Source organism: Cyclopterus lumpus, chromosome 22, assembly GCF_009769545.1.
Source record: "Cyclopterus lumpus isolate fCycLum1 chromosome 22, fCycLum1.pri, whole genome shotgun sequence".
NCBI classification, from domain to species: domain Eukaryota; kingdom Metazoa; phylum Chordata; class Actinopteri; order Perciformes; family Cyclopteridae; genus Cyclopterus; species Cyclopterus lumpus.
The window spans coordinates 22,966,375-22,989,013 of record NC_046987.1 but is presented as its reverse complement, the minus strand read 5'-3'; the positions used below and the strand labels follow the sequence as shown (position 1 = coordinate 22,989,013).

The following is a 22,639-nucleotide window of genomic DNA, read 5'->3' as shown; positions in this document are numbered from 1 at the left end:
CTAACCTCCTAACCCCTAACCTCTAACCCCCTAACCCTCTAACCTCTAACCCCCTAACCCCTAACCTCTAACCTCCTAACCCCCTAACCTCTAACCCTCTAACCTCTAAACCTCTAACCCCCTAACCCCCTAACCTCTAACCCCCTAACCCCTAACCTCTAACCCCCTAACCTCTAACCTCTAACCCCCTAACCTCTAACCCCCTAACCTCTAACCCCCTAACCTCTCCTCAGGTTCTTCGAGATGTTGGAACAGTCCTAACCTCCTAACCTCTAACCCTCTAACCCCCTAACCCTCTAACCTCTAACCCCCTAACCTCTAACCTCCTAACCCCCTAACCTCTAACCCTCTAACCTCTAACCTCCTAACCTCTAACCCCCTAACCCTCTAACCTCCTAACCCCTAACCTCTAACCCCCTAACCTCTAACCTCTAACCCCCTAACCTCTAACCTCTCCTCGGGTTCTTCGAGATGTTGGAACAGTCCTAACCTCCTAACCTCTAACCCTCTAACCCCCTAACCCTCTAACCTCTAACCCCCTAACCCTCTAACCTCCTAACCCCCTAACCTCTAACCTCCTAACCCCCTAACCTCTAACCCTCTAACCTCTAACCCCCTAACCTCTAACCTCCTAACCCCCTAACCTCTAACCCCCTAACCTCTAACCTCCTAACCACCTAACCTCTAACCCTCTAACCTCCTAACCTCTAACCCCCTAACCTCTAACCTCTAACCCCCTAACCTCTAACCCTCTAACCTCTAACCTCCCAACCTCTAACCTCTAACCCCCTAACCTCTAACCCCTAACCTCTCCTCGGGTTCTTCGAGATGTTGGAACAGTCCTAACCCCCTAACCTCCTAACCTCTAACCCCCTAACCTCTAACACCCTAACCTCTAACCCCCTAACCTCTAACCTCTAACCCCCTAACCTCTAACCCCCTAACCTCTAACCTCTCCTCGGGTTCTTCGAGATGTTGGAACAGTCCTAGCCTCTAACCCCCTAACCTCTAACCCTCTAACCTCTAACCCCCTAACCTCTAACCCCCTAACCCCCTAACCTCTAACCCTCTAACCTCTAACCCCCTAACCTCTAACCTCCTAACCCCCTAACCTCTAACCTACTAAGCTCCTAACCTCTAACCCCTAACCTCTAACCCCCTAACCTCTAACCTCTAACCCCCTAACCTCTAACCCCTAACCTCTAACCTCTAACCTCCTAACCTCTAACCCCCTAACCCCCTAACCTCTAACCTCTCCTCGGGTTCTTCGAGATGTTGGAACAGTCCTAACCTCCTAACCTCTAACCCCCTAACCTCTAACCTCCTAACCTCTAACCCTCTAACCCCCTAACCTCTAACCTCCTAACCTCTAACCCTCTAACCCCCTAACCTCTAACCCCCTAACCTCTCCTCAGGTTCTTTGAGATGTTGGAACAGTCCTAACCTCCTAACCTCTAACCCCCTAACCTCTAACCCTCTAACCTCTAACACCCTAACCTCTAACCCTCTAACCCCCTAACCTCTAACACCCTAACCTCTAACACCCTAACCTCTAACCTCTAACCCTCTAACCTCTAACCCCCTAACCTCTCCTCGGGTTCTTCGAGATGTTGGAACAGTCCTAGCCTCTAACCCCCTAACCTCTAACCCTCTAACCCCCTAACCTCTAACCCCCTAACCTCTAACCTCTAACCCTCTAACCCCTTAACCTCTAACCCTCTAACCCCTAACCTCTCCTCGGGTTCTTCGAGATGTTGGAACAGTCCTAACCTCCTAACCTCTAACCCCCTAACCTCTAACCCCCTAACCTCTAACCCCCTAACCTCTCCTCGGGTTCTTCGAGATGTTGGAACAGTCCTAACCCCCTAACCTCTAACCTCTAACCCCCTAACCTCTAACCCTCTAACCTCTAACCCCCTAACCTCTAACCTCTCCTCGGGTTCTTCGAGATGTTGGAACAGTCCTAACCCCCTAACCTCTAACCCTCTAACCTCTAACCCCCTAACCTCTAACCCCCTAACCTCTAACCCCCTAACCTCTAACCTCTAACCCCCTAACCTCTAACCCCCTAACCTCTAACCTCTAACCCCCTAACCTCTAACCTCTCCTCGGGTTCTTCGAGATGTTGGAACAGTCCTAACCCCCTAACCTCTAACCCTCTAACCTCTAACACCCTAACCTCTAACCTCTAACCCTCTAACCTCTAACCCCCTAACCTCTAACCCCCTAACCTCTAACACCCTAACCTCTAACCCCCTAACCTCTCCTCGGGTTCTTCGAGATGTTGGAACAGTCCTAGCCTCTAACCCCCTAACCTCTCCTCGGGTTCTTCGAGATGTTGGAACAGTCCTAACCCCCTAACCTCTAACCCCCTAACCTCTAACCTCTCCTCGGGTTCTTCGAGATGTTGGAACAGTCCTAACCTCCTAACCTCTAACCCCCTAACCTCTAACCCCCTAACCTCTAACCCTCTAACCTCTAACCCTCTAACCTCTCCTCGGGTTCTTCGAGATGTTGGAACAGTCCTAACCTCCTAACCTCTAACCCTCTAACCTCTAACCCCCTAACCTCTAACCTCTAACCCCCTAACCTCTAACCTCTCCTCGGGTTCTTCGAGATGTTGGAACAGTCCTAACCCCCTAACCTCTAACCTCTCCTCGGGTTCTTCGAGATGTTGGAACAGTCCTAACCCCCTAACCTCTAACCCTCTAACCTCTAACACCCTAACCTCTAACCTCTAACCCTCTAACCTCTAACCCCCTAACCTCTAACCCCCTAACCTCTAACACCCTAACCTCTAACCCCCTAACCTCTCCTCGGGTTCTTCGAGATGTTGGAACAGTCCTAGCCTCTAACCCCCTAACCTCTCCTCGGGTTCTTCGAGATGTTGGAACAGTCCTAACCCCCTAACCTCTAACCCCCTAACCTCTAACCTCTCCTCGGGTTCTTCGAGATGTTGGAACAGTCCTAACCTCCTAACCTCTAACCCCCTAACCTCTAACCCCCTAACCTCTAACCCTCTAACCTCTAACCCTCTAACCTCTCCTCGGGTTCTTCGAGATGTTGGAACAGTCCTAACCTCCTAACCTCTAACCCTCTAACCTCTAACCCCCTAACCTCTAACCTCTAACCCCCTAACCTCTAACCTCTCCTCGGGTTCTTCGAGATGTTGGAACAGTCCTAACCCCCTAACCTCTAACCCCCTAACCTCTAACCCTCTAACCTCTAACACCCTAACCTCTAACCCTCTAACCTCTAACCCCCTAACCTCTAACCCCCTAACCTCTAACACCCTAACCTCTAACCCCCTAACCTCTCCTCGGGTTCTTCGAGATGTTGGAACAGTCCTAGCCTCTAACCCCCTAACCTCTCCTCGGGTTCTTCGAGATGTTGGAACAGTCCTAACCCCCTAACCTCTAACCCTCTAACCTCTAACCCCCTAACCTCTAACCTCTAACCCCCTAACCTCTAACCTCTCCTCGGGTTCTTCGAGATGTTGGAACAGTCCTAACCTCCTAACCTCTAACCCCCTAACCTCTAACCCTCTAACCTCTCCTCGGGTTCTTCGAGATGTTGGAACAGTCCTAACCTCCTAACCTCTAACCTCTAACCCCCTAACCCCTAACCTCTAACCTCTAACCCTCTAACCTCTCCTCGGGTTCTTCGAGATGTTGGAACAGTCCTAACCTCCTAACCTCTAACCTCTAACCCTCTAACCTCTCCTCGGGTTCTTCGAGATGTTGGAACAGTCCTAACCTCCTAACCTCTAACCTCTAACCCCCTAACCCCTAACCTCTAACCTCTAACCCTCTAACCTCTCCTCGGGTTCTTCGAGATGTTGGAACAGTCCTAACCTCCTAACCTCTAACCTCTAACCCCCTAACCTCTAACCTCTAACCCTCTAACCTCTCCTCGGGTTCTTCGAGATGTTGGAACAGTCCTAACCTCCTAACCTCTAACCCCCTAACCTCTAACCTCTAACCCTCTAACCTCTAACACCCTAACCTCCTAACCTCTAACCCCCTAACCTCTAACACCCTAACCTCTAACCCTCTAACCTCTCCTCGGGTTCTTCGAGATGTTGGAACAGTCCTAACCCCCTAACCTCTAACCCCCTAACCTCTAACCCTCTAACCTCTAACACCCTAACCTCCTAACCTCTAACCCCCTAACCTCTAACCCCCTAACCTCTAACCCTCTAACCTCTCCTCGGGTTCTTCGAGATGTTGGAACAGTCCTAGCCTCCCGGAGCTCGCCCTGTGGACCGGGTGTTCGGCACCAGACCTCCTCCCGGTAACACTCACCGTGCCCACCGGTCCCGTCCGGACTCCGCAGTAGAAGCAGTAACATCCACAGGAGCAGCTTCATCTCCTCATTGTTTTTAAACCCCCGCTCACATGAACCGGGTTAACGCGGCCCGGTTCGGCTCGGCTCTCTCCGGTCACCGGAGCCTCATCTCCAGCTGGACAAACCGGATTGTTTTCACCCGAGAAAAGTGATTGTGTCGGCAGCTGCTCGCAGGAAGAGACGCTGAATTCACGGAGCGGCCGGACAACAAACTGGTCGAAAAGTGACGTTTGGTTTCCGGAAGTAGATAAAAGTTGTTCTCAAAAACATCGCGCAAGAGGCGTCAAGCTGCACGCGCTGAGCGGCACACCGGAAACCTGGCCTTCAAAATAAAACACAATACACGAACCGAAAAGTCGTCTTTTAACAGATTTAAAAAAAACTTTTACACAGATTGAAATATTGTATTTGTTTGTTTTCTTGTATTAGTATACTGTGTTTATAATACAGGTTATGGATTGGGATGTACAATACAAGTAAAAAATAACTTTCATTCGTCATTTAGAATTTCATAAATGACTATCACTAAAGAGAACACACACTATTCTATAAATATATATTTAAATAAATAAATGTTTAAATAAATATATATATATAAAACTATAAATGAACTTGGTCGATCATTTCTAGTTCTTATTTGAGGTAAACATTGATCACGTGACCAGAAGTGTGTTTTACTCTAGTTTGAGAGAAGAGTGTTTCCTCTGCTAAAGGAGCTAAGTAAGGAAGCATTGAAGCTCCTTTCCTTTGGTAAAGGAAGGTCCAGTGTTTCCTCTGCTAAAGGAGCTAAGTAAGGAAGCATTGAAGCTCCTTTCCTTTGGTAAAGGAAGGTCCAGTGTTTCCTCTGCTAAAGGAGCTAAGTAAGGAAGCATTGAAGCTCCTTTCCTTTGGTAAAGGAAGGTCCAGTGTTTCCTCTGCTAAAGGAGCTAAGTAAGGGAGCATTGAAGCTCCTTTCCTTTGGTAAAGGAAGGTCCAGTGTTTCCTCTGCTAAAGGAGCTAAGTAAGGAAGCATTGAAGCTCCTTTCCTTTAGTAAAGGAAGGTCCAGTGTTCCCTATGCTAAAGGAGCTAAGTAAGGAAGCATTGAAGCTCCTTTCCTTTGGTAAAGGAAGGTCCAGTGTTTCCTATGCTAAAGGAGCTAAGTAAGGAAGCATTGAAGCTCCTTTCCTTTGGTAAAGGAAGGTCCAGTGTTTCCTCTGCTAAAGGAGCTAAGTAAGGGAGCATTGAAGCTCCTTTCCTTTGGTAAAGGAAGGTCCAGTGTTTCCTCTGCTAAAGGAGCTAAGTAAGGAAGCATTGAAGCTCCTTTCCTTTGGTAAAGGAAGGTCCAGTGTTTCCTCTGCTAAAGGAGCTAAGTAAGGAAGCATTGAAGCTCCTTTCCTTTGGTAAAGGAAGGTCCAGTGTTTCCTCTGCTAAAGGAGCCAAGTAAGGAAGCATTGAAGCTCCTTTCCTTTGGTAAAGGAAGGTCCAGTGTTTCCTCTGCTAAAGGAGCCAAGTAAGGAAGCATTGAAGCTCCTTTAGAACCTTCCTCACCAAAGAGGACGATTGGACCTCAGCCCGGGTCTCGATCCCTAAGGTGTGTGTGTGTACTTTTGTATACATCTACTACTGTATACTTCTGTTTTCTATGTACATGTATTTTTGTAGTATTTAGTACTAGTACAGTATAGTAAATAAATACATAGAGTATTCTTCATCGACACAGGAGACGTTCCTTACGGAGTGCTTTTTAAAATATGACCACCTGTTAGTGTAAAACATGCTTCATAAGGACACGAGCTGAAACAGCCCAAACATGGGAAATTATATTTTATGGTTGTTCCTCATGACTTCTTTATTGACTTCATTTCTAAACATGAAAAGATAACGAGACCTGCTGATTTATTTCAATAAATCAAATCTTAAATCAGAACTCAATCAGATAACATAGGAAACGTTTAATAAAACGTATGAAATGAATACATGTGAACTCTGTTTGTTTAAATCAGAACCAACTGTCAGCCGATTTGATCCAATAATAATTACATTTTTTCTGTTAATTGATTAACTATACGGTGACTATTATACAAAGCCACTTTTTCTATCTCATATCCATTATTAGTTATATTAATTAGGTTAAATATTGATTTCTTATGGTTAAATTAATTCTTTGTGTGTTTTCTCGCTGAAACTTCTCAGTTGAACCCTGATGAATAAAATCAAAGAGCATTCTGGGAATCAGCTCTTCATCCATTAAAACATTAAACATATTCAATTGTTCTTCATGAACTCAGGTTTCAGAGACGTTAAAGGTTTAAAGGGACGAGCGTTGGTGAACGCACCCCTGAGTCTCTGCTGTCGCCTGGCAACACCCTGAAGGTTGACCACCACCAACAGCTCCGCCTTCTTCTTCTCTGGTGTTGAATGGTTCCTTCACGTCGGTCTGATTAATCACACAGGAAGCAGCAGGCCTCCTCATGCAGAGGGGGGTGGAGGGGCGGGGGCTGTTAGGGGGTCTGTGGTGGGCGGGGTCAGTCGAGACTCCGCCCCCCCGCCCCGGTGACGCTCCAAGGTTTAGACTCGCTGCTGAAGGTTCTCAGGTGAACTTCTTCTTGTTGGCTGTGAAACGCTCCATGTACTAGGGGGGACAACAGAGACCATTATAACCCATTACAGACCGTGACAAACCATTACAGACTGTTCAGAGACCTGCTGTCTGCTCTATAATCTCCTCATTTTCTCCCACAGGCCCTGAATGCAGCTCGACAGGAAGTGGTTCTGACCTTGTCGTAGCCCTCCAGGTCTCTGAGGTCCTTCACCTCGAACAGGTTTCCTTCCACTGAGAACAGGGACACTTGTGAGTCCCCCAGGATGGACTGAGGGATGGACGACAGCTCCAGGCAGTTCTCCTCCAGACGGAGGACCTTCAGACGGGGACACAGGGACACGTCCGCCGACAGCACCGAGATCTGGATCAGAGGAGGACTGGATTACTTCAGACCTGAACCTGGACTGTGACACACACTAGTGGTTGTTGGTTAGTTTGGAACATTCTGTGTCGTCTGTTGTTTATTCTGTGACCTAAACTGTATAACAACCAGAGGAGTCAACAACCACAGACCTGAAGTCAACAACCACAGACCTGAAGTCAACAACCACAGACCTGAAGTCAACAACCACAGACCTGAAGTCAACAGTCAACAACCACAGACCTGAAGTCAACAACCACAGACCTGAAGTCAACAACCACAGACCTGAAGTCAACAACCACAGACCTGAAGTCAACAACCACAGACCTGAAGTCAACAACCACAGACCTGAAGTCAACAGTCAACAACCACAGACCTGAAGTCAACAACCACAGACCTGAAGTCAACAACCACAGCCCTGAAGTCTCAGTGGATGTCTGTCTGACATCTCTCAGTGGATGTCTGATTGACATCTCTCAGTGGATGTCTGACTGACATCTCTCAGTGGATGTCTGACTGACATCTCTCAGTGGATGTCTGACTGACATCTCTCAGTGGATGTCTGACCGACATCTCTCAGTGGATGTCTGACTGACATCTCTCAGTGGATGTCTGATTGACATCTCTCAGTGGATGTCTGATTGACATCTCTCAGTGGATGTCTGTCTGACATCTCTCAGTGGATGTCTGACTGACATCTCTCAGTGGATGTCTGACTGACATCTCTCAGTGGATGTCTGAATGACATCTCTCAGTGGATGTCTGACTGACATCTCTCAGTGGATGTCTGACTGACATCTCTCAGTGGATGTCTGACTGACATCTCTCAGTGGATGTCTGACTGACATCTCTCAGTGGATGTCTGACTGACATCTCTCAGTGGATGTCTGACCGACATCTCTCAGTGGATGTCTGACTGACATCTCTCAGTGGATGTCTGAATGACATCTCTCAGTGGATGTCCGCTCACCACCTGAAAATTAACCCAGACAAGACTGAACTTCTCCTCCTTCCAGGAAAAGGCTCTCCCACCCACGACCTGACTATTAACTTCAACAACTCAGTGCTGGCCCCGCCTCCCTGTAGGAATGAGCTCCTCATTGACATCAGGACAGCAGAAAGTCTCTACAACTAAAAGCCGGAAACTAAAAACACATCTTTACCGACTGCACCTTGAATAAAGACAGCTTGGCACTTGAATGGTATTACTCATGGTATTTTTTGTAGTTTGCTTTCTTGAAGAAATGTTACTTTCTTGATTCTTGTTGTTGAGTTTGTTCTCATGGTTTAATGACATCTAATGCTAATGTTAGCTCAACTTCTGATGGCATTTCAGGTACCGCACTAAGTTGGTTTAAATCCTATTTATCAGATCGATCTCAGTTTGTATTTGTAAACGATGAAGCCTCAATGACCACCAACGTTAATCACGGAGTTCCACAAGGTTCTGTGCTTGGACCAATTTTATTTACCTTATATATGCTTCCTTTGGGCAATATTATCAGGAAACACTGCATAAACTTTCATTATTATGCAGATGATACTCAATTATATGTATCGATCAAACCAGAGGAGACCAACCAGCTCGCTAAAATTCAAGAATGTCTTAAAGACATAAAAACATGGATGACCTGCAACTTCCTGATGTTAAACTCAGACAAAACTGAAGTTATTTTACTGGCCCTGAACACCTCAGAGATCAATTATCTGGTGATGTGGTTTCTGTAGATGGCATTGCCCTGGCATCCAACACCACTGTAAAGAATCTCTAGTTATCTTTGACCCAGACTTGTCCTTTAACTCCACGTTAAGCAAATCTCAAGGATTGCATTTTTTCATCTACGTAACATTTAAAAAATCAGACACATCTTGTCTCAAAAAGATGCAGAAAAGCTGGTTCACGCGTTTGTTACTTCCAGACTAGATTACTGCAACTCCTTATTATCAGGCTGCTCTAATAAGTCTCTTAAATCCCTCCAGTTGATCCAGAATGCTGCAGCTCGTGTACTCACACAAACTAAGAAAAGAGATCACATGACTCCTGTATTAGCTGCTCTGCACTGGCTCCCTGTAAAATCAAGAATCACATTTAAAATTCTTCTCCTCACCTACAAAGCCTTGATTGGTGATGCACCATCATATCTTAAGGAGCTTGTAGTACCATATTGCCCCACTAGAGAGCTGCTCACTAAATGCGGGGCTACTTGTGGTTCCTAGAGTCCTAAAAAGTAGGATGGGAGCCAGAGCCTTCAGTTATCAAGCTCCTCTTTTATGGAACCAGCTTCCACTTTCAGTCCTGGAGGCAGACACAGTCACCTCATTCAAGAATAGACTTAAGACTTTCCTCTTTAATAGTGCTTATAGTTAGGGCTGAATCAGGTTTCCCCTGGTCCAGCCCCTTGATATGCTGCTATAGGCTTATAGGCTGCTGGGGGATGTTTTAGGATACACTGAGCACCTATCTCCTCTTCTCTCTCTCCTTATGGATGAATTTACATCTCTCCATTGCACCTTATTAACTCTGCTTCCTCCCCGGAGTCGTTGTGACTTCACGTCTCATAGGGTCCATTGGACCTGGAGGTGTCTGATGCTGGTGAGCCGGCCTCCCATTGGCCCTGCTGATGCCCCGCCCCCTCCTCTCTACCTCCTTCTGTTTCATGGATTGGAGTTCCCTTCATACATTGTCATATTCATGTAATGTGTTTATGTAACTCTGTAACTCTGTTCATCTGGTCACATGACATCTATTCATCTGTCCATCCGGGGAGAGGGATCCTCCTCTGTTGCTCTCCTGAAGGTTTCTTCCCTTTTTTCCCTGTCAAAGGTTATTTTTGGGGAGTTTTTCCTGATCCGATGTGAGGTCAAAGGTCAGGGATGTCGTATGTGTACAGACTGTAAAGCCCTTTGAGGGGAGTTTGTAATTTGTGATATTGGGCTATAGAAAATAAACTGAATTGAAAAATTGAATGCACTTACTGTCAGCTAAATGACATGTAATATAATGTCTATACTGACGTTTAGTCTCTAATCTCACATTTGAGTGTAAACGTCGTGACTAAAATAACTACATATTGATGAGGAAATCAGTGAACATGAGCACTGAGTCTGAATGTGAACCGGACTAGAGTTCAGGACTGGGAGACTGGAGGTACCTGGTTCTGGTTGAGGTTGATCTCGATGGTCTGTAGCTCAGACAAGGCTGAGGGAACGTTGCGGATTTTGTTGCGGGACAGGTCCAGCAGGTCCAGGTGCCTCAGGGTTCCCAGTCCGGGGGGGAACTCTGAGAACTGGTTCCCGGACAGGTTGAGGGTCCGCAGAGCTTTGAGCTGGCCCAGAGTGGGGGGCAACTGTTGGATCCGGTTCCCATTCAGACTCAGAGTCTCCAGTTTCTTCAGCTTCCCGATCTCACTGGGGAGACAGGCTGAGGACAGAAATATCTGGAGGTTATGGTGGAGGAGCCGGATCACACCAGAACGACATCTGTTGACCTCCATGTTTTAAAGACCTTGTCCAGTGTAGAACTGAACCAAAGACCTCCGTGTTCCTCAACAACAACAACAACAAGGATCATGGGAGTCGTCAGCAAACACTCACCCAGTCGGTTGGAGTTGAGCGTCAGACTCTTGAGCTGCAGGAAGTTCCCGATGTCGGCAGGAAGAACCTCGATCTTGTTGCCGGACAGATCGACCGTCCGCAGGTTGGCGGTGAGCCTCTGCAGCTCCTCTGGGAACTGAATCATTTATATATACACATTATATTATTATAGATGTTTTATTATCCATTTAACAGGATTACATTATTTTGTCAAATCATTTCGTTTGTAAACCAGAAAGTTAACGTCTTCCGTTTCTTTGTGTTTTTGGTGAAAACAGCTGATTATTTCCGTGTCATCACAATAATGTTTCCCGTAAACACGATGACATCATCAGGCGTCTCACCTCCGGCAGCCCCTTCGCCGTCAGCTGGAACACGCCGGTCTTCTGGGACGTCTCCAGGTGAGACTTCAGCGCACTGTTCCCCATCTGGACCCCAGAGCCAGGAACCCCGTCTGTCTGTCTGCCTGCCTGTCTGTCTGCCTGCCTGCCTGTCGAGCAGCTCTCCTCTCTCCCTACAGCAGGTTCAGCTCCTGTAATCTTAATCTTCTTCTTCTTCGTGTTAATGAGCTCACGCGGTGACGTCACTGCAGAAGAAGACAGTCGTCAACATGGAGGAGCTCGTTAACATTAATCACCATCATTACAGGACACATTCACTCTGTGGAGTTGTGTACCTAGACTACACACACATGAACTACACACGCCAACTACACACACACCAACACACATGAACTACACACGTATGAACTACACACACACATGAACAACACACGCTAACACACATATGAACTACACACGCTAACACTCACATGAACTACACACGCTAACACATGAACTACACATGCTAACACACGTGAACTACACACGCTAACTACACACACACCAACACACATGAACTACACACATAAATACACACGCTAACACACATGAACTACACAGGCTAACACACACATAAATACACACATGAACTACACACGCTAACACATAAATACACACGCTAACTACACACACTAACAGATGCTAACTACACACACATGAACTACACACGCTAACTACACACACACAAACAACACACACATGAACTACACACGCTAACACACACAAGCTAAAAACACACATGAACTACACACACACGCTAACACTCACACACATAAATACACACGCTAAAAACACACGCATGAACTACACACACTAACACACGCATGAACAACACACGCTAACACACGCATGAACAACACACGCTAACACACGCATGAACTACACACACTAACACACGCATGAACTACACACACTAACACACGCATGAACTACACACACTAACACACGCATGAACTACACACACTAACACACGCATGAACAACACACGCTAACACACGCATGAACTACACATGCTAAAACACAAGCTAACACACATTAACAACACACACATGAACTACACAGACAACAACACACGCTAACTACACACACATTAACAACACACACATGAACTACACAGACAACACACGCTAACAACACACGCTAACTACACACACATTAACAACACACGCTAACTACACACACACATGAACTACACATACATTAACACACGCTAACTACACACACGCTAACTACACACACACATTAACAACACACGCCAACTACACACACATGAACTACACATACATTAACACACGCTAACTACACACACGCTAACTACACACACACATTAACAACACACGCTAACTACACACACATGAACTACACATACATTAACACACGCTAACTACACACACGCTAACTACACACACATTAACAACACACGCCAACTACACACACGCTAACTACACACACATTAACAACACACGCCAACTACACACACATGAACGACACACGCAAACTACACACGCTAACTACACACACATGAACTACACGCGCTAACTACACACACATTAACAACACATACATTAACAACACACGCTAACTACACACACATGAACTACACGCACTAACTACACACACATTAACAACACATACATTAACAACACACGCTAACTACACACACATGAACGACACACACGCTAACTACACGCGCTAACTACACACACGCTAACAACACACGCTAACTACACACACATGAACTACACATACATTAACAACACACGCTAACTACACACGCTAACTACACACACATGAACGACACACACGCTAACTACACGCGCTAACTACACACATGCTAACAACACACGCTAACTACACACACATGAACTACACATACATTAACAACACACGAACGACACACACGCTAACTACACACACATGAACGACACACACTAGCAGCTCCAGAAACAGGAAACCATTTTAAACTCACATACGCGCGGACATTAAACACATTAAAATGTCGCTTCCGGTCCAACAGCTTCCTGTTTGTTTGGTAATAAATAAAATAATAAATAACATAATAATCGTCTGTAAACGAGCAGGAGACGCTGCTCAGGGCGGAAGCTTCTTCTGTAGGCTTTTAATGGGCGGTTGATGAGCAGCTTCCGGGCGCAGTACCGCCACCACCAGGTCAGTGTGTGAACTACAGGCTGAAACTCACTCTGGACGTATTTTAATGAGTGACGGGATTTTCTGTCTTGCGCGTGAACATTGAACACGTGACGAAAACGAATCAGAGCGAAACGACTCGATAAATATAATAAAGAATATAATAAATAATATAATAAAGAATTTAAAGACCGAACCTGCAGGGGGCGGTATCGCGAACCCTGCCGGTAAACACAGCAGAAGAAGAAGAAGAAGAAGAAGAAGAAGCGGCATTGGGCGGTTCAGTTGGAGCGGATGTTGATGTTTCAGAAGAAGAAGAAGAAGAAGTCTCTTTGTATTAAAGGTAAGAAATCACGAATCAGTTCAGATACATGTTTAGTCTTCAGCTCGGTTTGAGACAACTCAGCAGAATACTTTATATATGTATGCCTATACAGCTGTGTTTCAGCCTCTGTGTTTCAGCCTCTGTGTTTCAGCCTCTGTGTTTCAGCCTCTGTGTTTCAGCCTCTATGTTTCAGCCTCTGTGTTTCAGCCTCTATGTTTCAGCCTCTGTGTTTCAGCCTCTGTGTTTCAGCCTCTATGTTTCAGCCTCTGTGTTTCAGCCTCTATGTTTCAGCCTCTGTGTTTCAGCCTCTATGTTTCAGCCTCTGTGTTTCAGCCTCTGTGTTTCAGCCTCTATGTTTCAGCCTCTGTGTTTCAGCCTGTGTTTCAGCCTCTATGTTTCAGCCTCTGTGTTTCAGCCTGTGTTTCAGCCTCTATGTTTCAGCCTCTGTGTTTCAGCCTCTGTGTTTCAGCCTCTGTGTTTCAGCCTCTGTGTTTCAGCCTCTATGTTTCAGCCTCTGTGTTTCAGCCTGTGTTTCAGCCTCTATGTTTCAGCCTCTGTGTTTCAGCCTCTATGTTTCAGCCTCTGTGTTTCAGCCTCTACACAGCTGTGTTTCAGCCTCTACACAGCTGTGTTTCAGCCTCTATGTTTCAGCCTCTGTGTTTCAGCCTCTATGTTTCAGCCTCTACACAGCTGTGTTTCAGCCTCTATGTTTCAGCCTCTACACAGCTGTGTTTCAGCCTCTATGTTTCAGCCTCTGTGTTTCAGCCTCTATACAGCTGTGTTTCAGCCTCTATGTTTCAGCCTCTGTGTTTCAGCCTCTATACAGCTGTGTTTCAGCCTCTATGTTTCAGCCTCTATGTTTCAGCCTCTATACAGCTGTGTTTCAGCCTCTATGTTTCAGCCTCTATGTTTCAGCCTCTATACAGCTGTGTTTCAGCCTCTGTTTCAGCCTCTATGTTTCAGCCTCTATACAGCTGTGTTTCAGCCTCTATACAGCTGTGTTTCAGCCTCTGTTTCAGCCTCTATGTTTCAGCCTCTATACAGCTGTGTTTCAGCCTCTATACAGCTGTGTTTCAGCCTCTATGTTTCAGCCTCTATACAGCTGTGTTTCAGCCTCTTTTACCTCAGTGTTTCAGCCTCTTTCCTTCGGTGTTTCAGATGCTTCAGTGGGACGTGTCTCCAGCTGCCAGCTTGTTGTCCAGATGCGTCTCCAGAGACATGGTGTCTCAGGTCAGAATTAAAGAAAAGACTTCCTGTTCAGGGACTTGTTTCCAGTTCTGTAAATATGGAATGTTTCTACCTGTCCTCAGGAAGAAATAGACTCCGCCTCCTCCAGACTGAGCCCCGCCTTCTCCTCTCACCTGCACGAGGCTGAGCTGCGAATCAGAACGCAGAGACAGCTGGACCAGGTACGCTTCAGTGTGACATCACATCCTGTCATTACGTTTATGTTATTGACAAATTCAAGTCTTTCATGAATCAGATATACAGCCTCAGTGGACTAAAACTATATTTCTATGTGCAGATTGACAACAAATTAACTTTGAATATTAAAATTAAAATCAGTAAAAAACAAAAGCTCTGGCTTCATTGAAAAACAACAACAACAATATAATGTCATGTTGACCCCACATTGTACGGTGTGTGCATGATAGTTAGTCTTGATGGACAGGTGGCTCCTCCCATCAGGGTATGAATGATGTCATGAGGTGTTAAAGAGCTTTGATTGGTCCAAAGACGAGAAGAGAGATAAACAATTGCAGTCTGTTTATTGTTGTTTATCTCTATGAACTTCAAACAGCTGAGTTCTTGTTTCCTGCAGCTGCAGCTGCAGACGGAGCTGCTGCAGACGGAGAAGAAGAACGCAGACGTCACGCATACGTTCTACCTCGGTGGGTTCAACTAACTGACCAAAACACAAACAAACCTATTAACACAAACACAAACAAATAAACTCATTACCACAAACAAACCTATTAACACAAACAAACAAACCTATTAACACAAACACAAACAAATAAACTCATTACCACAAACAAACCTATTAACACAAACAAACAAACCTATTAACACAAACACAAACAAATAAACTCATTACCACAAACAAACCTATTAACACAAACAAACAAACCTATTAACACAAACACAAACAAATAAACTCATTACCACAAACAAACCTATTAACACAAACAAACAAACCTATTAACACAAACACAAACAAATAAACTCATTACCACAAACAAACCTATTAACACAAACAAATAAACTCATTACCACAAACAAACCTATTAACACAAACAAACAAACCTATTAACACAAACAAACCTATTAACACAAACACAAACAAACTTATTAACACAAACAAACAAACCTATTAACACAAACAAACAAACCTATTGACACAAACAAAAACAAACTTATTAACACAAACAAACAAACCTATTAACACAAACAAACCTATTAACACAAACAAACAAACCTATTGACACAAACAAAAACAAACTTATTAACACAAACACAAACAAACTTATTAACACAAACAAACTTATTAACACAAACTAAAACAAACAAACTTATTAACACAAACACAAACAAACGTATTAACACAAACAAATGTATTAACACAAACAAATAAACTCATTACCACAAACACAAACAAATAAACTCATTACCACAAACATAAACAAAACTATTAACACAAACAAACAAACCTATTAACACAAACAAATAAACTCATTACCACAAACACAAACAAACCTATTAACACAAACAAACCTATTGACACAAACAAAAACAAACGTATTAACACAAACAAACAAACCTATTGACACAAACACAAACAAACTTATTAACACAAACACAAACAAACGTATTAACACAAACACAAACAAACTTATTAACACAAACAAACTTATTAACACAAACACGTATTAACACAAACAAATTTATTAACACAAACACAAACTTATTAACACAAACAAACTTATTAACACAAACACAAACAAACTTATTAACACAAACAAACTTATTAACACAAACTCAAACAAACGTATTAACACAAACAAATTTATTAACACAAACAAACCTATTAACACAAACAAACTTATTAACACAAACAAACTTATTAACACAAACAAACCTATTAACACAAACATATTAACACAAACAAACTTATTAACATAAACACAAACAAACTTATTAACACAAACACTTATTAACACAAACACAAACAAACTTATTAACACAAACACACAAACTTATTAACACAAACAAATAAACTTATTAACACAAACACGTATTAACACAAACAAATTTATTAACACAAACAAACAAACTTATTAACACAAACACACAAACTTATTAACACAAACAAACTTATTAACACAAATAACAAACAAACGTATTAACACAAACAAACTTATTAACACAAACAAACTTATTAACACAAACACAAACAAACTTATTAACACAAACAAACTTATTAACACAAACACACAAACTTATTAACACAAACACACTTATTAACACAAACAAACGTATTAACACAAACAAACTTATTAACACAAACAAACAAACTTATTAACACAAACACACAAACTTATTAACACAAACACAAACAAACTTATTAACACAAACAAACAAACTTATTAACACAAACACACAAACGTATTAACACAAACAAACTTATTAACACAAACAAACAAACTTATTAACACAAACACACAAACTTATTAACACAAACACACTTATTAACACAAACAAACTTATTAACACAAACAAACTTATTAACATAAACACAAACAAACGTATTAACACAAACAAACAAACGTATGAACACAAACACAAACAAACTTATTAACACAAACACACAAACTTATTAACACAAACACACTTATTAACACAAACACACTTATTAACACAAACACAAACAAACGTATTAACATAAACAAACTTATTAACACAAACACAAACAAACTTATTAACACAAACACAAAACACACTTATTAACACAAACACACTTATTAACACAAACACAAACAAACTTATTAACACAAACACACTTATTAACACAAACAAACACACTTATTAACACAAACAAACAAACACGTATTAATTAACGGTGAAATTAGATTTCAGACCCACCAAAGTAAAATGTATATTAATATAATGAATGTCTGATGTCTCGTCTGCTGCAGCTCGGAGGTTCCAGATGTTCCAGACGTTCTGCGGTCACCTGCAGAACCTCCTGAAGGACCAGAACAGTCTGAGGCAGCGACTCATGAGGCCGCTGGGTCGAACCAACCTGCCTGTTCAGGCTCACCTGCACAGGTAACGTCCTGGTTGATCAGAATCCAGAGTCCAGCTGGTCCCGGGTCAGACAGCGAGGTTCAGCGCTGTAGCTCATATAAAGACTAGTATGTGGTTTCAGGTTTGTGGTGGACCTGGTGAAGGTGCTGCTGGACTTCATAGAGACTCTGGAGGAGAAGCTGGACACGGTCCGTTGCAGTCCTGCCGCCATAGACCACCTGGCTCAGCTGGTCAGTCACATGATGTAACGTGTTGCCATGTGTCAGTCACATGACGCCACATGATGTAACGTGTTGCCATGTGTCAGTCACATGACGCCACATGATGTCACGTGTTGCCATGTGTCAGTCACATGACGCCACATGTTGTCACATGTCAGTCACATGACGTCACATGTCACGTGTTGCCATGTGTCAGTCACATGACGTCACATGTTGTCACATGTCAGTCACATGACACCACATGATGTCACGTGTTGCCATGTGTCAGTCACATGACGCCACATGTTGCCATGTGTCAGTCACATGACGTCACATGTCACGTGTTGCCATGTGTCAGTCACATGACGCCACATGTTGTCACATGTTGTCACGTGTTGCCATGTGTCAGTCACATGACGCCACATGACGTCACATGTTGTCACATGTCAGTCACATGACACCACATAATGTCACGTGTTGCCATGTGTCAGTCACATGACGCCACATGTTGCCATGTGTCAGTCACATGACGTCACATGTTGTCACATGTCAGTCACATGACGCCACATGATGTAAAGTGTTGCCATGTGTCAGTCACATGACGCCACATGTTGCCACGTGTCAGTCACATGACGCCACATGACGTCACATGTTGCCACATGTTGTCACATGTCAGTCACATGACGCCACATGACGTCACATGTTGCCACATGTTGCCACGTGACGCCACATGACATCACATGTTGCCATGTGTCAGTCACATGACGCCACATGATGCCACATGTTGCCACGTGTCAGTCACATTATGTCACGTGTCGTCTCACTCCAGTATTTCTATGAACTAACCATCTCTCTCTCTCTCTCTCTCTCTCTGTATCAGAACACCTCGCTCGCCCGGCTCCTGGGTACCGTGGGGGAGGTGGCGAGTTTGTCCAATCAGGTTCTCCAGAGGAACGGAGTCCACAACAGCTCTGCATGATGACCTCTGACCCTCACCTCCTCCCTGCTGTTGTGGTTATCTATCGGTTATTATATTAAAGACGTGTTCTGTTTTTGTAGAAACGTTTCCTTTTGTGTCTTCAGCTGTTCACTGAAACAAACTATAGACTTATGGTACTGGTTCTATGGACTCATGTGAACCCTTCAGCCCAAACAAGTACTTTTAACTTTGATGAGGAACAACACTTTATTCCATAAGTAATTAACCTAATATTTTGGATTTAGTACTTCTAAGAGTACAAATAATATGAAGTACTTTTACTGTGTAGTTTTTGAATAATCTGAGGTCCAATTGGACTCTAATTACATATGTCTCTGTACATATGTCTCTGTGTATATGTCTCTGTGTGTATGTCTCTGTGTGTATGTCTCTGTGTGTATGTCTCTGTGTGTATGTCTCTGTGTGTATGTCTCTGTGTGTATGTCTCTGTGTGTATGTCTCTGTGCGTATGTCTCTGTGCGTATGTCTCTGTGCGTATGTCTCTGTGCGTATGTCTCTGTGCGCATGTCTCTGTGTGTATGTCTCTGTACATATGTCTCTGTACATATGTCTCTGTACGTATGTCTCTGTACGTATGTCTCTGTGCGTATGTCTCTGTGTGTATGTCTCTGTGTGTATGTCTCTGTGTGTATGTCTCTGTGTGTATGTCTCTGTGCGTATGTCTCTGTGTGTATGTCTCTGTGCGTATGTCTCTGTGTGTATGTCTCTGTACATATGTCTCTGTACATATGTCTCTGTACGTATGTCTCTGTGCGTATGTCTCTGTGTGTATGTCTCTGTGCGTATGTCTCTGTGCGTATGTCTCTGTGCGTATGTCTCTGTGCGTATGTCTCTGTGTGTATGTCTCTGTACATATGTCTCTGTACATATGTCTCTGTACGTATGTCTCTGTGTGTATGTCTCTGTGTGTATGTCTCTGTGCGTATGTCTCTGTGCGTATGTCTCTGTACATATGTCTCTGTGCGTATGTCTCTGTACATATGTCTCTGTGCGTATGTCTCTGTGTGTATGTCTCTGTACATATGTCTCTGTGCGTATGTCTCTGTACATATGTCTCTGTACATATGTCTCTGTGCGTATGTCTCTGTGCGTATGTCTCTGTGCGTATGTCTCTGTACGTATGTCTCTGTACGTATGTCTCTGTGTGTATGTCTCTGTACATATGTCTCTGTGCGTATGTCTCTGTACATATGTCTCTGTACATATGTCTCTGTGCGTATGTCTCTGTGTGTATGTCTCTGTACATATGTCTCTGTGCGTATGTCTCTGTGTGTATGTCTCTGTACATATGTCTCTGTGCGTATGTCTCTGTGCGTATGTCTCTGTACATATGTCTCTGTGCGTATGTCTCTGTGCGTATGTCTCTGTACATATGTCTCTGTACATATGTCTCTGTGCGTATGTCTCTGTGTGTATGTCTCTGTGCGTATGTCTCTGTACATATGTCTCTGTACATATGTCTCTGTGCGTATGTCTCTGTGCGTATGTCTCTGTACATATGTCTCTGTGCGTATGTCTCTGTGCGTATGTCTCTGTACGTATGTCTCTGTACATATGTCTCTGTGCGTATGTCTCTGTGCGTATGTCTCTGTGCGTATGTCTCTGTACATATGTCTCTGTGCGTATGTCTCTGTGCGTATGTCTCTGTGTGTATGTCTCTGTACATATGTCTCTGTGCGTATGTCTCTGTGCGTATGTCTCTGTACGTATGTCTCTGTGTGTATGTCTCTGTGTGTATGTCTCTGTGCGTATGTCTCTGTGTGTATGTCTCTGTACGTATGTCTCTGTGTGTATGTCTCTGTACATATGTCTCTGTGCGTATGTCTCTGTGCGTATGTCTCTGTACATATGTCTCTGTGCGTATGTCTCTGTACGTATGTCTCTGTGTGTATGTCTCTGTACGTATGTCTCTGTGTGTATGTCTCTGTACATATGTCTCTGTGCGTATGTCTCTGTGCGTATGTCTCTGTACATATGTCTCTGTGCGTATGTCTCTGTGCGTATGTCTCTGTGTGTATGTCTCTGTACATATGTCTCTGTGCGTATGTCTCTGTGCGTATGTCTCTGTACATATGTCTCTGTGCGTATGTCTCTGTGCGTATGTCTCTGTACATATGTCTCTGTACATATGTCTCTGTGCGTATGTCTCTGTGTGTATGTCTCTGTGCGTATGTCTCTGTACATATGTCTCTGTACATATGTCTCTGTGCGTATGTCTCTGTGCGTATGTCTCTGTGCGTATGTCTCTGTACATATGTCTCTGTACGTATGTCTCTGTGCGTATGTCTCTGTGCGTATGTCTCTGTGTGTATGTCTCTGTGTGTATGTCTCTGTGTGTATGTCTCTGTACATATGTCTCTGTGCGTATGTCTCTGTACGTATGTCTCTGTGCGTATGTCTCTGTGTGTATGTCTCTGTACGTATGTCTCTGTACGTATGTCTCTGTGTGTATGTCTCTGTGTGTATGTCTCTGTGCGTATGTCTCTGTGCGTATGTCTCTGTGTGTATGTCTCTGTACATATGTCTCTGTGCGTATGTCTCTGTACATATGTCTCTGTGCGTATGTCTCTGTGCGTATGTCTCTGTACATATGTCTCTGTGCGTATGTCTCTGTACATATGTCTCTGTGTGTATGTCTCTGTGCGTATGTCTCTGTACGTATGTCTCTGTGTGTATGTCTCTGTGCGTATGTCTCTGTACATATGTCTCTGTACGTATGTCTCTGTGCGTATGTCTCTGTGCGTATGTCTCTGTACGTATGTCTCTGTGTGTATGTCTCTGTACATATGTCTCTGTACATATGTCTCTGTGTGTATGTCTCTGTGTGTATGTCTCTGTGTGTATGTCTCTGTGCATATGTCTCTGTACATATGTCTCTGTGCGTATGTCTCTGTACATATGTCTCTGTACGTATGTCTCTGTGTGTATGTCTCTGTGCGTATGTCTCTGTACGTATGTCTCTGTGTGTATGTCTCTGTGCGTATGTCTCTGTACGTATGTCTCTGTGTGTATGTCTCTGTGTGTATGTCTCTGTGCGTATGTCTCTGTACGTATGTCTCTGTGCGTATGTCTCTGTGTGTATGTCTCTGTACATATGTCTCTGTGTGTATGTCTCTGTGTGTATGTCTCTGTGTGTATGTCTCTGTGCATATGTCTCTGTACATATGTCTCTGTGCGTATGTCTCTGTACATATGTCTCTGTGTGTATGTCTCTGTGCGTATGTCTCTGTACGTATGTCTCTGTGTGTATGTCTCTGTACATATGTCTCTGTGCGTATGTCTCTGTACATATGTCTCTGTGTGTATGTCTCTGTGCGTATGTCTCTGTACATATGTCTCTGTGTGTATGTCTCTGTACATATGTCTCTGTACATATGTCTCTGTGCGTATGTCT

The 22,639-nt window shown here is 43.9% G+C and overlaps 3 protein-coding genes across 4 annotated transcripts in view; 1 reads left to right on the top strand and 2 right to left on the bottom strand.

Annotated features, from left to right (window-relative positions):
• Window positions 1–4,644, bottom strand: part of tyro3 (TYRO3 protein tyrosine kinase) — a 36,647-nt gene extending 32,003 nt beyond the window's left edge. Inside the window, exon 1 of the mRNA XM_034525103.1 lies at window positions 4,305–4,644. Coding sequence (XP_034380994.1) covers window positions 4,305–4,368 — 64 coding nt within the window. The 5' untranslated portion in view covers window positions 4,369–4,644. The remainder of the gene's footprint in view (window positions 1–4,304) is intronic.
• Window positions 4,645–6,150: 1,506 nt separating this feature from the next.
• On the bottom strand, window positions 6,151–13,404 carry lrrc57 (leucine rich repeat containing 57). 2 transcript variants are annotated; one of them, XM_034525473.1, is made up of 6 exons: window positions 13,234–13,404; window positions 11,229–11,470; window positions 10,885–11,020; window positions 10,443–10,711; window positions 7,105–7,290; window positions 6,151–6,959 (listed from the first exon to the last, which is right to left on the bottom strand). In XM_034525473.1, the coding sequence occupies exons 2-6, from the start codon at window positions 11,310–11,312 to the stop codon at window positions 6,918–6,920; spliced, it is 717 nt and encodes a 238-aa protein (XP_034381364.1). In that variant the 5' UTR covers window positions 11,313–11,470; window positions 13,234–13,404; the 3' UTR covers window positions 6,151–6,917. The 2 variants fall into 2 exon arrangements, with proteins under 2 accessions (XP_034381364.1, XP_034381363.1); XM_034525472.1 differs by having other exon boundaries at window positions 13,238–13,404.
• A 142-nt stretch (window positions 13,405–13,546) lies between these two features.
• On the top strand, window positions 13,547–19,307 carry haus2 (HAUS augmin like complex subunit 2). Its single transcript, XM_034525475.1, has 7 exons — window positions 13,547–13,755; window positions 14,896–14,967; window positions 15,048–15,146; window positions 15,560–15,629; window positions 17,934–18,066; window positions 18,167–18,275; window positions 19,126–19,307. Exons 2-7 carry the CDS (start codon window positions 14,896–14,898, stop codon window positions 19,222–19,224), a joined length of 582 nt encoding a protein of 193 aa, XP_034381366.1. The 5' UTR covers window positions 13,547–13,755; the 3' UTR covers window positions 19,225–19,307.
• The last annotated feature ends 3,332 nt before the right edge of the window (window positions 19,308–22,639 follow it).

What these genes read in the sequence shown, in the direction of transcription:
- lrrc57 (XM_034525472.1), bottom strand. Translation starts at nt 13,322, where the DNA reads ATGTTATTTATTATTTTATTTATTACCAAACAAACAGGAAGCTGTTGG. An exon ending in AATGTGTTTAATGTCCGCGC is followed by an intron (nt 11,471 to 13,237) that starts GTATGTGAGTTT and finishes CTTCTTCTGCAG; the next exon opens with TGACGTCACCGCGTGAGCTC. An exon ending in TCAACCTCAACCAGAACCAG is followed by an intron (nt 7,291 to 10,442) that starts GTACCTCCAGTC and finishes CCTCTGATCCAG; the next exon opens with ATCTCGGTGCTGTCGGCGGA.
- haus2 (XM_034525475.1), top strand. Translation starts at nt 14,896, where the DNA reads ATGCTTCAGTGGGACGTGTCTCCAGCTGCCAGCTTGTTGTCCAGATGC. An exon ending in GTTCAGGCTCACCTGCACAG is followed by an intron (nt 18,067 to 18,166) that starts GTAACGTCCTGG and finishes ATGTGGTTTCAG; the next exon opens with GTTTGTGGTGGACCTGGTGA. An exon ending in TAGACCACCTGGCTCAGCTG is followed by an intron (nt 18,276 to 19,125) that starts GTCAGTCACATG and finishes TCTCTGTATCAG; the next exon opens with AACACCTCGCTCGCCCGGCT.